The 15,194-nt window shown below is 40.8% G+C and overlaps 1 protein-coding gene across 3 annotated transcripts in view; it reads right to left on the minus strand.

The window, feature by feature from the left end:
* Nucleotides 1–4,450: 4,450 nt before the first annotated feature.
* Nucleotides 4,451–15,194, minus strand: part of LOC105939988 (CREB-regulated transcription coactivator 1) — a 31,175-nt gene continuing 20,431 nt past the window's right edge. For 2 of the 3 annotated variants that reach the window (XM_036134245.1, XM_012882402.3), the window contains 4 exons: nt 14,044–14,130; nt 12,886–12,972; nt 11,935–12,109; nt 4,451–10,055 (listed from right to left, as the gene is read on the minus strand). In XM_036134245.1, the coding sequence (XP_035990138.1) occupies nt 9,844–10,055; nt 11,935–12,109; nt 12,886–12,972; nt 14,044–14,130 (561 nt within the window). In that variant the 3' untranslated portion in view covers nt 4,451–9,843. The remainder of the gene's footprint in view (nt 10,056–11,934; nt 12,110–12,885; nt 12,973–14,043; nt 14,131–15,194) is intronic. The other variant, XM_036134244.1, reaches the window with a different exon arrangement.

Genomic DNA, 15,194 nt, shown 5'->3' on the forward strand with positions numbered 1-15,194 from the left:
ACAGTGATTAATATTTTACCATTATTATTTAGGCTTGTTTAGACCCATGTGTAATTGTTCTTAATTGTTTAGATTTAGTATAATCCTGAAAAAAAAACATTTTTTTCAATAAATTTGTTCTCAACAGATATTGTCTGTGGTAAATGCTTAAAAATGTTTGTCACCACAACATATACATTTATATTATACCAAACAAATTAAAAGTGGTGCTTGCATGGGGAAAGTACAGCTTTAAAGGACGTTTAAGAGGTACTACGAACAAAACAACAGCTTTCCTGGCCGTCGCCATATTGGAATCCTAGGCTCCATCCGAATATATCTAAACATAACCCCTAGTTCCTGTTTCTTGACTTTTCATGAGGTGAACAGTAAGAACTCTATGAGGAAAGGAGCTTCGGACTGCTGTGCCGAATTTCGGACAGCATTTAACTCATCCATCATTGCGCGACGGAAACACACATGATGTGAGTCATATCTGGGCCTACAGGCTTCTGAAAAAGAACTACAAAGTGCACTCCAACTTTTCTCTGAACATTTTCATCAATTTCCATGAGGTGGGCTGTGCTTAAACCTTATGTTTTGCAAAGGATTGTGGGATTCCTTATAGCTCCTTAGCACCGGTAAGGGACATCGTAAAGTTCCTATGCTAAATAAGCACAAGAGGAAGCATTCAGGCTCCTTTTCTTATCTTCCACCCAAGTGGAAAAGTGCTTGTTTTTCCATTGGTGTGGCAACAAGCAGACCCTCCAATGTCACTTTCTCTTCAGCCCTCTTGAAAACTGTTTTCTGTCGTGAAGAGGTTTGATGGTTTAGGTTTGGCTTTTCTCTACATAAACCCAGTTCTCCTCAGCTAATTATTTATGGTTTGCTCATAAACATCGACTGATCTTACTGAATACAAAATTATGTCACAGTTGAATTTCCAATAACCAATTATTTGCACCCAAAAAAAAAAGACTTTCGGTGTTTGTTGCCTGTCAGAGACATTGACAAGGTTCAGCTATGCCCTTTTAGTTCTACTTTGGAAGTATTAAAAAATGATGATTGAGCAAGTAGTATTGGTTAAACTTTTAAACAACTCCATTTCTAGCTTTTTTTAAATTATTTTGATGATTGAGGTAAACTTTAACAATAAAAACCAGGTAAGTTACTTTTAACACATACCTTGCAAAAGGCTTGTATGTTTTAGTTTTAAGTAACAGACATTACTTTTTCTGTTCCAAACTTAACAGCTTTTAGTGGAAATCAACATTCTGAACATTTCACAAGCATGCACATATCCAAAATAATCTTTTAAATTTGCATTTACAGGTTACAAAATAGAAACAATAGCAAAAACACTTTTACAACAGAACTGAAACATCATGCATGTCTACAGCAACACGCTTTGATGTTGAGAAATAATACAGGATCTTTTTTTTAACCCCCGAAATCTGTATCGTCTGAAAATCAAGACCATGTGCAGAGAGAAATCTGTCCTTCACATTCAATTTAATCAAGGGTTTTCTTTCAGCTTTATAAAAACAAATGGTCACATGAAAGAGAATCACATGGCAACAAATAAATACCTACAGGTCTCACTACAACTTACAGGACAACAGTGATATAATGCTACTCTCACAATAAGCTTAAAGTGGAACATAAAACTGGATTTCTAGAGCCTGTCATAGGTTTCATTGAAAAGTAACCCCCACTATTAAAGGGACACAATGTTCTGACCGAGCAGCAAATCTTGGACACATTTTCTCTTTTTGGGACCAAAAAAATAAATACTCCATCTCCAATGCTTTTCAAGCCCAACCTGATTATTGTGCTGAGGCGTAATGCAAGTTGCTTAGTGACTCAGACTTAAAACAAGCAGGAGTCCAAAAAAAAAAAAAAAAAAAAAAAAAAGGTAAATGGACTGAATAGTGCCTGAAAGATGTGTGAATGTTAAAAAAAAAGAACCATCTAGGTATAAACTTTCAACTTCAAGTCTAACCTTGCTTTTTACGCTCAGAACAGACTTTTTGTACCCCTTGAATATAAAGTTAATGAGCTGCCAGATCTGACATCAAGTCCTGGTGTTGCATTAGCTGAAAACCAATCCAAAACCAAAACCAAAAGAAAAAAGGTGAATGTGTCCGGATTTGGAACAAACTGAGCAACCGTTGCAGCGGCTTACAGTACAGTTGAGAACAGTTTGCGTAGTTACAAATAAAAGCCGTTTTGAGTTTAACTGGAACTCAAACTTACTACTAGGTTGTTTTTTTTTTTTCTTTTTGTTGTATTAAAACATCGGTACACATAGAGCACATCTATGTTTCCACTATCCCATGTTCCTCAGCTCAATGTTCTTGTCAAAGACCACCGGCGCAGACGCCACGAGAGATTTAAATACACCCAGTTTGAGCTGAAAACTGTAGAAATGTTCGAAGTAACCTGGAACAAATTGTCCAGACGTGCCTGGGGAAAATCTGAAAACTTTTCTTGGGTGTCAACGAACGTCAAACTTTTAGCACGCCTGGTTGTTTCACAGATTGTATGCAGGGTAGACACCATCCCCCCGAGGTTTGCCCTCTTACAGTAAATATCCTGGTTCCTACAAATAGCCCCAAATTTATCTTGTCAATATCAAAGTGAATAATATTAACATTGGGGAGTATAATTTAGAATTATATTCCAGTTGCCAGAACTTTCCACTTTTTCAAAATATTCAGCTTGATGGGTGGAGGCTCATTGTGGCAGAAGTTCACACAAAGATACGGATGACAAAGGGGGTTAGACTCTTACAGACACAGATGTAAGAGTTGACAGATGAGCAAGGATGAATGGTTGGTCAGATTTTAGACATTTTAAACCATAGTAAATGTAAATATAGATATATTTTCCATTACATTTTCTTCTCCAGACTGGGTAGGAACCCTGTAAAAGCCAGATAAAATCCTAATATTTGGATATGTTGGTGAGGATTCTCAGTCATCCAGGTCATAATCAATCCAAAAAAAAAGGTTTAAAAAAAATAAAACAACTGGACTTCTATTGTGAAGCTGAAGACATTTCGCTTCCCATCCAAGAAGCTTTCTCAATTCCAATGTCTGGAGATGTAGATCAACCTGGAACTGATCTTTATCAAGATGATAACCTGAGCAACAGGACTAATTTCACTCCGGAGCAGATCCGTCCCCTACTGAACTTTTGTCTTTCCACAACTTCAAGTTCAATGATCACCTTTTAAGACAGAAGCATGGTTGTGCAATGGGATCTCCAGTGTCACCGATTGTGGCCAATCTTTACATGGAAGAGATGGAAAAGAGAGCCTTGGACTCTTTCAGAGGAACACCGCCAGGCCACTGGTTCAGATATGTGGACGACACGTGGGTCAAAATCGAGGTAAAAGAAGTAGAAGCTTTCAACAGACCCACCAACTCGGTGGACAACAACATCAGGTTTACCAGAGAGGATGCCAACAACAAGAAGCTACCTTTTCTGAACTGCTTAGTGAGCATCCAATGAGATGGAAGCCTCAACACTGAGGTCTACAGGAAACCTACTCACACAGGTCAATATCTTATTTTCATCCACTGGGAAACAAACTTTCTGTCATCAGAACCTTACACCACTGAGCTGAACATGTCCCCACTAGGACAGAAGGGAAGAACAAGGAACAGAAACACGTCAAAGATGCCATCTAAACCCACAGATTCCCTAATGGGGCTTTTGTCAAATCAGCAAAGAAATCCAAAAGACACATCGCAGAAAAGAACGTGGAGAAGAACAAGTGCAGAAACATTTCCATCCCATATGTTGCTGGAGTCTAAAAAAAACTGAGGAGGATTTTCTCTAAACACAAGATCCCAGTACATTTCAAACCCAACAGGACCCTCAGACAGAGGCTGGTCCATCCTAAGGACAAAACCCCCAAACCTAAGATGAGTGGAGTGGTGTATGCAGGTCAGTGCAGCGAGGAATGTTCTGATCTTTATATTGGAGAAACCAAACAACCTCTCCACAGACGCATGGCTCAACACAGGAGAGCTACCTCCTCAGGACAAGACTCTGCTGTCCACCTGCACCTTAAGGATAAACGACACTGTCCAAAATGTGACAGAGACTGTGAACATTTTGGACAGAGAAAACAGAGAAGGTTTGAGAGAGGGGTGATGGAAGCCATTTAATTTTAAACAGAGGAGGACAACACAGGTTTCAACTTTGATTCCTGCTAAGTTTCATCCCAATGCACGTGACCACAACATTCCTCCTGTGAGCTAGGTAAACGAGGAGCCTAACCACTCTCCATTGTGAGGGGCGATCAGGTCCAGGTTGTTCTACATGCGAATCTGAGCTTTAACAAGGCCTCGCCTGCAGGTCTATAAAGCTTGGAACTCCAGATATTTACAATTGAGAAAGCTTCCTGGATGGGAAGCGAAACATCTTCAGCTTCAGTCCATATGTTTTTATTCTTTAAACCTTTTTTTTTGGACTAATATATGGATGCGATCTAAAATCTCCTTCAACAGAGAATGCAAAGGTGGACAATTTGAATCTACAGCGTGTTCCTCACCGCACATTCTTCATCGGGCTCCTTTTTATAAAACTGGGGAACATAGAAGAGTGGGAGCATAAAAGCGATGCCCTTCGTTCAGTTCCAACATTGGAGTGTAAACGGCACCAGAATAAGCCCTTTCTGATTTTGCATCTTCTACAAGTTTAACAGGTTTTAAAACAGAAACAAAAACACAAGACAAGCCAAAGTTCCCAAAAGGAAAATAGAGCATCCATCTTTTGTTTTACATTAAAATATCTCTGCTGTGAAACAGTCAGCATTCACATCGGGCCGAACAGTCCCAGCTCAAACGTCTCAGGGAGTCACAGTTAAAGTGCGAAGCAACCAGTGGACTAAAACATTGCACAATAACAGAAACAGTTCACTGTATCCAGCCCAGAACCAAACATGGTAGGCAACATCAGAAAAGAACCGAACGTCTCAAAAACAAGCGGCACGTTAGCGTTGCAATATGAACAGGCAGTACATAGCGTGGGATACGGATCTGCCTAACGTGTCACATATCATGTCATGCTGCTGGCTGCATAATGTAGATGCTTCAGAGGTCCACAAATTCGAACAATCAGAGCGCGCGTGCCGATCTGGAGCATTTACAGGGTAGGACCTCTGATTTGACTGAGAAAGGGGCTTTCACAATCGACGTATGCAGAGAGATGATACGGCATGAAGAGAGAGAGAGAGCGGCACAAGCAACAGTCAGTTTCGTCATGTGGGGAAGGGGAGGGGGGGGAGGGGGGGCTTGACCTGGTGTGAAGGACCCAAACGTCAGCTCATTGGGCTAAATCCACAACACCGCCACAGGAGTTACATTCTTTTATCATTCATGAAGTAGCATTGTCCAGAAATGGAGGTAATAGAGTCACTTTACAGGAGTTCACTGCAGCACAGGAAGAAACCCATAACATGCATCCCTTTAGACCGTGTCAGCATAAAGTTACACAAATTAAACCTGCAGAGCTATAGAAGGCCTTCGTTCAGAGGTCTGGACTGTCGCTTTAGGCATGCATTTTGTTGCAGCTTTATGTACAAAGTCCGTTTGAATGACTTCAGCAGGATGAGGGACGGGGTGAGGGGGGGGAGGACAAAAACGTGTCACCAATCACTGGCATCACAACAGTAAAGTCTTCTTATGCACGCAAACCTTTGGAAACAGAACATCTGCACATATTTTTTTTTTATTGCTTAAAGAAAAAATCCAACATTATTTATGGAGTCAGTTTCAGGTAAGTATATTTGTATTTTTGTAGATCGGGTCGAATCTTAAACAACCACTGGTTGCTAAACCTAGTTATCAGCTGTCTGTCCAAAGGGGATGTCGAATTCATCAAATTATTTCAATTTTGGCTCGGAAAGATCACAGAAACCAGAAAAATGATGAAAACGATTATTCAAATTACTTTGACACATTCCCCTTTCCCTGACTTCATAAAACTGAGAGGGAGGAATCCCCTGTAAAAGGAATATCGCGGAGCTACAAGGCTTTCCAACCTCTGTCCCGATTTTTACAATCAAAGAACGTGACAGAGACTGTATCGGTCGCTGCAGCTCACTGTTTAGCTGTGTTTTTCCACTATAATTTAATGACATTGCTGAAATACGGGATATTTTTATGTCAACTATTTGATTAGACAAGTTTTGAGTGACAAAAGATTGGCTATGATCTAAAACACTAAATTCAGAAAACTATGACAAAAAAAAAGGGCAATCAAAACAATAGCTTGTGCAACAAATGCAGTGTTGTCAAACTCAAATCATATATATTCATGTTTTTTTTGTTTTTCATAAGCGAGCAGCCCTAAAGTCCATAAGAAGAAAGGATTTGCAGCAATGCAATAAGCATTAAGAAAATGAAGGCAACCTCAAGCATCGATTTAAAGCTGGATTTATGCTTCAGTGTGGAGACCTTTTCCTTTTATCAACATTTCAAAATGCAATTTTGGTCTTTGATTGTCATACCGCCACCAAACACTCTCCTGTCCCATGCTCGCACGTCTAAATTCACTTTTTATTTTCAATTTTTTTTTTTTAAAGGTACGCCCATTACATATTTGTCTGAGATTTGACCAAATAAACATCTCAGAGAAAGGCCGCCCATGATGACCACACGCCTTTCAAAGCTTTAACAGGAGGTACGTGCATCTATGGTCAGTAAAAACGCGTCCTTTGTCAGGGTCCAGAAGACCAAATCCAGCTGAGCATACTGTGTGGAAAAAGTTGGATTTTTCCTTTAAGTTCCAGTTTTGTTTTTTTCTTGTCATCTCGTTTGCATAGGAGTCGGGGTGTGTTAAAGGCAAACAAAACCGCTGATGGAGCTTTTTACAGGACACAATGAACGCTTCAAAACGTTACAACCCATCCAGCTGTACCACGTGTAATACCCATCTCAGGTGTGTTTGGACAGTCAGTAAAAAAAAAAAAAAAAAAAAAAAAATCAATACATTTGCACCCAAACATTTACAGTTTGCCAATAATTATCCCAAAGAATCTACAGAAGCCTTTTTTAGGGAAACTCTGACAAAAAGGCTGAGGCGGATCAGTTGGCACTGGATGTGAGGGTACTGTCAACGCCAGCCGTGCGACCGGGAAACGTTTTGGCAACAAAGATCCGAACTCATTGTAGATGACAATGTGAACAGTTTTGGCTTGAAAGATTTTCGAAGGTTTTTTTTTTTTGTTTTTTTTTTTAAGCCATTTCTCAGGGCTTCTGAGACTGAATGAGCAAGGCAGATTTAAGGGTTTTTGAAACATTGCACATTTTACAGAATTACACTTAAGAGTCTTTCTCAAGGAGATCTCTAGCTAGCTTTTATGCACCTCATCTAAGCGGAGGATATAAACATTCTACGATAAAAGTTCATAAAACCTCATAAAATCTAAGATTGCATCTTAAAACGACATTTCACTTTGACTCGTGAATCATCTCTCTGCATTTAACTTTCAGCTGCGTTCAGACCCCCTGTAAAAAGGAGCAAAAAGCCTCCCCATAATTGCACCCTTTAAAAATCGCTTCTTGGCCATTTTGTGTTTCCCTGTTTTGTTTTTGCCCCACTTAAAAAAAAACAAAAACAAAAAAAAAACAGGACAATTTGGTTATAAAGTGTACAGCTACAAAATACAGTACATCGATTTGTTAAACTTTACATAACCACAAAGATCACCGACCAAAGTTCGTCTCAAATACAAGAAAAAGGTCATATATTCAGTTAGGAAAATAAGCTGTCACATTAAACACTGAAGTAGAACAGTAGAGTGTTACTGTAAGGCAAAATCAGGTGATTTCACAGTGACTGAAAAGATATTCAGATTTGAATGTTCTCTGGTTTAAAAGCAAATGGTAGCTCCTCAGCTTAAATATACGCAATTCTACACTATATTGCCATAAGTATTCCCTTGAGTGACATCCCATTGTTGGTTCGCAGGTTTAGCACGTCGGCCGCTGCAGCTACAGCAGCTTCCTCTGTTCTGGGTTCGTACGAATATTTGACCACACCCCCAGAAGCCAGTTTGTGGAGCTAGACACTATTGGGACGACAAGACTCGGCTCAACGCCGCCACATTCGTCCTAACGGTTGAGGTGAGGAACATGTGCAGGCCAGCCATGTTCTTCTTGCTACTCCATTTCTTTTTTTTTTTTCTTTGTACTGAGCTCACAACTTTCCCCTCATAACTGGGAGCGTTAACTTGTCTAAAGCGAAAGCGAGTTCCTTCCAGTGACCGTTTCGATGCGTTTATCTTGTTTTTAGGTGTTCGTGATGTAAAGATCTGTGAACCGCCTTGTTGCTGAAATGTGCTATACAACTAAACTCGACTTTCACTAAACTTCACACCCGACACGACACAGACAAGCTAGCGTCGCTCTCCTGGAAACTAGCGCACCCCAGACTGTTCCACTGTATTGTCCAGCGGTTATGGTTTGTCACTCGAACATAAAAACCGTCTCCACAGCTCTAGAGTCCAGTCGGGGCATGCTTTACACCACTGCATCCGCTGCTTTACGTCGCAGTTAAGGATGTAATGATTGGATGCAGCTGTTCAGCCATAGAAACCTTTAACCTTGTTTTCAAAGTTAGCTGACCTGAGCACACTGTGCTTCTTGTGTGTTTTCCCAATTCTGACTGAATTGCTTCCATATAATTTTATAATTCCACTAGAAATATCCCAACTAGACGTATTGCACAGGTAGCATCTCATCACTCCGCCACATAGAAGCGGTCTGCATGCCTACGTCCCGGACTTCATGCTCCTGCGGTCATGGAGGTGACTGGAAAGACTCGAATTCAGCGATTTAGATGGCCAAGAGAATACTTTTGCTAATATAATGTATCCGTTGGCTTTTTTTTTTTTTTTTTCTTGCTGAGAAGGAATTTCGATGCACTTTTCTCGTGTTTTGGTTCAATTGAATCTCCCGATGACTGTCAGAGAGTGGTGATCCCGGTAAAGACGCCCTGAAGTGACGCTAAGAACTGATTTCTGGATTTGCTTGTTGGACTGCAGCACATCAACGTTAGATAATGGCACACCTAACACCGAAAGAGCAACTATGGGGAGGTTTTGCACTCCTTCATTAACCAAGCAGAAGCTTAAAAACAAACAAAAACACGGACGTTTGTAATTAATTACATTAGTGGAATTTTACACTCTGCCTACAGACATTTTGGCATCATATTTACGTTATGAAATATCAAACCTTTGACCGATAAATAAATAAATAAATAAAACATAAATAAACAAAGCATAAAAAAAACATATCATACAAGATGAAAATAACATTTGGTTGTCAAAAAATAAAGCTTTGAGTGTTAAGAAGAAAGTCATCATGCTATGGTAGGCTAACGTGTTTCTTTGAGGGGGTAGTGAGGAAACCGGCTATGTCGTTTCTTTTCCTCCTCTTTTAGACGTAGCAAAAAAAACATTTTTTTTTTTTTACCTAGCAGCTTCCAGCTACAAGCAAATATGACTAAAACAAATGTGGATATGAAAAGAAAACCTCTGTGATGTGCATTTTTTTTAAATGTATGTGGCATGTAATGAAGCACTGTAAACAAGAGGCTAGCAAAAGCGCCGAGCGACCAATCTTATTCAAAAACAACAGCGAGGCCATTCCAGTTGCAAGCCAATGGACGACTTTTTCCCCGTTGTGTGTGTGTGTTTTTTTTTTTTTGTATGGCGCTTCTTACAAAGAGTCATCCGGCTGGACGGCCATGCAACGAGGGAGAGGGTTCATCCTGCCCTTTGTTTCTCTTCACTCACGTTAGTGTTTTGTCTTTTCCCCTCTTTGCTCCCGAACAACGGTCGCGCTACAGCCTGTCCATCCTGAACGTGTCTTCTGTGGCGGGGTCGGCGAGCACCATGTCGGGGTCGTTGAGCATGTGCAGTCCGTCCAGGGTGAGTGGATCTATCTTCAGTTCGTCCAGGGGAAACTGGGAGTCGGCGTCGAAGCTGACGTCGCCGACGCCCGCCAGAGAGTTGGTCAGCTCTTTGGAGAGGCTGGGCGGGGACTCGCCTGTGACTGAGAGAGGGCGACAGCTGAGAAACAGACGGCTTTAACATCAACTGGCCATTTAGATCCACCGCGGGTTATTGTTTAGATTCTGGATGGAGTTGTACTCACAGCTAAACCGAGGCAAATCTCTGCTCATTTCCAGTTCAAACTCATGTTTTTCATTTTGAGTGTTCAGGCTTCTTTTATTTGTAAATATGTAAATAAAGTCTTGATTTTATTTCATTTTTGACTTGATGGAGGAAGAAATTTTCACATACAGTTGAAACCAGGTATTAAAATCAGATTTAAGCTTCTTATGTTTCAATAAAAATCACTATACCTTCAAGCAATTTGGGAACATCAAGATGTTGCGGCGTTGCAGGTTTTTTAAACCACAACATGCGAGTTACACCGAGCCACACTCATGAATGTATTCTAAGGCAACACATCAAACCAAATGCTTCCTAATGTCACCTCAGAAAGGTAAAAAAGAAATCGGGCTAGATACCAGGAAGCTAGATAATAATAACTGAAGTGTTTCACCATAATCACAAACTGGGAAGCCTGATAACAGCTGGACGGTGCAGAGGTGGCTTCAGGTGAGTATAGTACACTTCAAAGTGATAGATGGCATCTTAGGAAAGAACAGTATTAAGACTTAAACTTAAAGCGCTAAATTTGCTTAGAGCCATAGTTGGTAATTCTGTTCAGAAACACTTTTTGTTATACTGCTTGAAATGGTCCTTCCATCCTGACAGTAGTCAATACTTTATGTATTCAGAAAAAGGAGGTTAAAAAATTAAGACCTCTGTGAGAGCTGCAGGCCTGTAAAAAAACAATTTTAATAAATATCTTTCCATTCGGTCCGAATGGAGGGAACCAATCAGATGCCTTGATGTCTCGTCCTGATCTCACCCCCCTCCGTCCCTCAAGTTCCTGGGCTATCACCTTTTCTATTGGTTGTCCCACATGCCAATCATTCTGACGTGATCATGTTACGCCAATGTGTGTGTTAGTTCCTTGTTAGTCCACTTGCTGCTGCGCATACGCACATCTAGTGTTTATGTAACCGGTTAGCTTAGCTTAGCGGTTAGCCATTCATTTTGGCTCCACTGCTCTCGCCATATACTTTGAACATGGCTGAGAGTTACAAAAGGCAAACTGCGTACAAGTTCATAAGAAGAGGAAGGTCTCAGTAGAAAGAAATAAGACCAGAGTGGATTTGGGACATTGTTAAGACGTGATCCCCCTGAGAAGTGGAAGAGCAGGTAAGATGTTCTTGAGCATGCGTGGTTATTCAAAAAGGGAGTTGGGGAAACTTCCGGAAAAATCGCAGATTCTACCTTTAAGGCAAACAAAGCCACTGTTTTGGAGAGGCCTTCAGAAAGCCATGGTCTCAATCTCATGGAAAACGTTAGGTCAGAGCTGAAAAAGCAGATTTGAGCAAGATGGTTTTCAAAACCTGATTCTGTTACAGCAAATCTGTCAAGAGGAATCGGGCACATATTCCAGCAAAATGTAGCGAGAAGCCTGTAGACGGATAACAAGAGCGATTGATCCAATTTCTAAGGACATGTCTGCATGCTTCTATATTTGGAGAAAGCTTAAAAAAAAAAAATTCTCATCATTCTGGCATGTAGCAAATAGAAATAGTTTTGATAATCCTGACTCACCCCAAACATCCAAAGTTTAGTTGTATTTGATATTAGGCAGTGGGGATGTGAAGGTTATGCGTTTACAGTCTTAAGCAAATATCTGGTTTCAACTGCATTCGTCTCTTGTGGCCTGGAAACACCTCCGAATGCCCCAGGACGAGCTGCTAAGAGTCTGGGGTTTCCTGGCTCCATTACCTCTGCTTACCCGGATTTGGACGAGCGAGAGACAATTGTGGGTGTTGTGCTGCTACCTGTTAAGATGATGTTGGGGATGTTGCCATGGCTACTGTAGTTGAGCTGCTGCGAGTCCTGTAGGCTGCTCCCGGTGAGGCCCATCATGGCCGCCTGTGTGTAGTTGAGGGTGGAGCATTGGCTGAAAAGGCTGGCCGAGCTGATGGGACTCTCGATCATGTTGAACTGCTCGAGCTGAAAAGCACAGATTTTGTGAGGCAGAGGAGAGTCGGACACGAGGAGAGGGCTAGGGCTGAACGATTTTGTAAAATAATCTAATTGCGATTTTTTTTCTTAATATTGTAATTTAATGCGATTTTTTTTTCCAGTTTAATTTATCATGTGTTTCAAAACATATACAAACAACAAATCAATTTGTTTCCTCGCCATGTGGATTAGTTGGTAAAAGACCCACAGCATCTAAACTCGGAGCAGTAATGATTGCGTTCTGCCTACAATATATTTCAATCATAATTGCAATTTTGACTTTTCTCCATATTAACCACAAGCAACAAAAATGGCCTCTAAATAAAGATGTTTGTAAACAAAGACTATTTTAAATATGAACTTTTAATGTTTCTATTGATCAGAATATTATTCAAGAGAACAGCTTTTAATTTAATTGGACATCAATCCTTGTTGAAGATAAAGTGCAAAGTCCAACCAACAAGCAAGTCTATGTATTAAACTGATTGACCAGTACTTAATGCTTTGTATGATTATACAAACTCTAAAACAAGTAATAAAATTAGATTATCTCACTACTGCAACTGTGTTCCCTTCCATGTGGAGGCAAACCCACTTTAAACATTTTACTGACGCCTACAGGACGTTTCTAATTCCCTAATTGTTACATAGCCAAAAATTGCAGACCTCTGCAATTTGGAAATTGCGTTATTTTAAATCACGATTATATTGAAAATGCGATTAATTGCTCAGCCCTATCCTCCGCTAAAGGTAGTTTTACTTACCTGGTGAGAGAGCGCATTGGTCTGCCTCGATGCCAGCTGCTGATCATAGAAGGAGTCACCGAATATACTACCCACCACAGGAATGTGCTGTGGGAGGGGAAAAGGAAATGTTGGATCAAAAATCCAACATCCAGCGGGTGCTTCTAATAAGCACAAACAAAAATCACCCGATTTATAAGATTTCAGTGATGGAGTCACACAGAAAACCAAGCAAGACAACACATCACACAGCTTTCCAACAGAGCAGTAAATATAAGCGAGTGATTCCTGATACAGGGCTATGAGAGGGTGAATGTATCGGCGCCGTTGCTGAAGAGTCACTATTCTGTTCACTAAAGAGAAACTTTGGTGCTGTCACTATAGCTGTGAAATACACACAAAGACGACAAACTGCTGCGTTTTAGGGAGAAAACAATCACCAGCAGAAACCGGAGAGGAGGAGGTAAAAGCCAGCATGACAGAGAAAGGCAGAAAAGCACCAAGAATAATAGGAGTTGGAGGTTCCCTTGATAAATCTCACAAAACAAGAGCCCCATTACATTACATGTAATTTGGGAGTGGCTCTCCTAGGTGGTAGAGTCCCTGCTCTTAGCTAATGATGCACCAGAGGGATCAGCCCATGAATGCCCTGAATGTGAGTATTTTAGATCTGGACTGAAACATGAGTCAGCTACGTAAAATACTTGTATTGCAGTAGCACTATAAATGCTGCTCTGATGCAAGTTGTAAACATATTGTCATTCCTGTGCAAGAATCATGGGTATGATTAAAAGACAAATATTGTATTTTGTACTTAGAACTGGAGTGTTAAAAAAAAAAGCAAAAACGTGTAATTATGCACAAAAGAAGAATGCAAAGTACTAAATATCTTCTCTGCGCAATGCTTAATTAACCAAGTCCTAAAATCCACATTGTAATCATTTTTAGCACAGTGGGAGTACCCGATGTCAAACATGTGGTGCGCAGCAAGAAAACCGACATGTTGTCATGCACACAGAGAACTGTGACAGTGGTGATGAGGAAATGAGTTATGCAGCTGCTGACACCATGAGTGGTGCGAACACAGAATGAGAAGCAGCCTGCTATGAACAGTTAGCTTTCCCCCCAGAAGCAAAGCCCTTCCCCAGACAGCAGCTAGCTCGGAGGGTGGGCCCTTACTTGAGGCGAGCCTCCAGGGGAGAAGCCTTGATTGGAGACTGGGGAGGTTGGAGACTGAGTGGCTGGTGAGCCAGTCTGATTGCGATACTGTTGGAGGGAAGAGGGTTAGCTTGCACTACTCTTCATGTCTGACTCAAACACACAAATCTTTAGCCATGAGATCAAAGCGTATATACAGTCAGGGCCCAAAGTTTGGCAGCGACATATAGGCTATATCTGCAAATGTTGCAACTCGAGTTCATTGTGGCGTTATTCGTATTGTGAGAAGTGATTTGACGAATGCTTTGCAGCGAAATCTCATGTTTACTGCATGTTTGCGCTGGCACAAAAAGATCAACCAGACAGATGTGACTGAAATCATTGTTTTCTTGTGTAGGAGCGGTTACTTCTGACGAGAATCTCACAGCCATGAACTTCTTTAATCAAACTTCTTTATCAAACATGCACCAACAGGAACTCCAAGGCAACACGTTCAATAGTGAAGAAAGCTTTCCTGTGAGCTGGGACGGTTTCTGTTAAGCAAGCCGTCTACAGAATCCAGTGGCCACCAGTGCAGAGCTTGTTCAAATCGGCAGCAGGTGGGTGAGCGCGTATTTGCATGCATAAAAGAGGGGCAGCTAAGAAGTTACTTCTGTCTAAGATATCAAGGGAAGAGTGAAGTTCTGCAGAAGATTTGATGGTGGACAGTAAAAGACCGCCGAAAAGGTACCTTCTCTGATTAAATGGCTTCTCTGATGAAATTCTGCAACTCTAGGGGGCGCTGTTTGCTGAGTCCTCCAGAAAAAAAAACATATTTCCCCTCAAGTGCACAAAATACGCAATTTTGCAGCCCCAAAAGGAAAAAAAACATACATACCATAAGGACCAGTCACTTAACAACTGTTGATGGTAAGAATATTATGTTGTTTGATTTATGTTTATCATGAATAGGTATCTGAGATTAAGTTCTTTAAATTTGTTTTAGAGGCTACGCTTTAGTGTTTTAAACACAAATAATATTTGTATTAAGTATTCTTGCCACTATTTAAATCTGATATGAGGGATTGTGCTGAAAAGGTTTCCTCCCTCTATGCTGCTCTCCTGCTTCAGGAGTTATGGAAGAGTCAGTGAAACAGCGCCCTCTAGAGTCAGAATCTGATAGATGAGAGAAA

The sequence above is a fragment of the Fundulus heteroclitus genome, unplaced genomic scaffold, assembly GCF_011125445.2.
Source record: "Fundulus heteroclitus isolate FHET01 unplaced genomic scaffold, MU-UCD_Fhet_4.1 scaffold_78, whole genome shotgun sequence".
In the NCBI taxonomy this organism is placed as follows: domain Eukaryota; kingdom Metazoa; phylum Chordata; class Actinopteri; order Cyprinodontiformes; family Fundulidae; genus Fundulus; species Fundulus heteroclitus.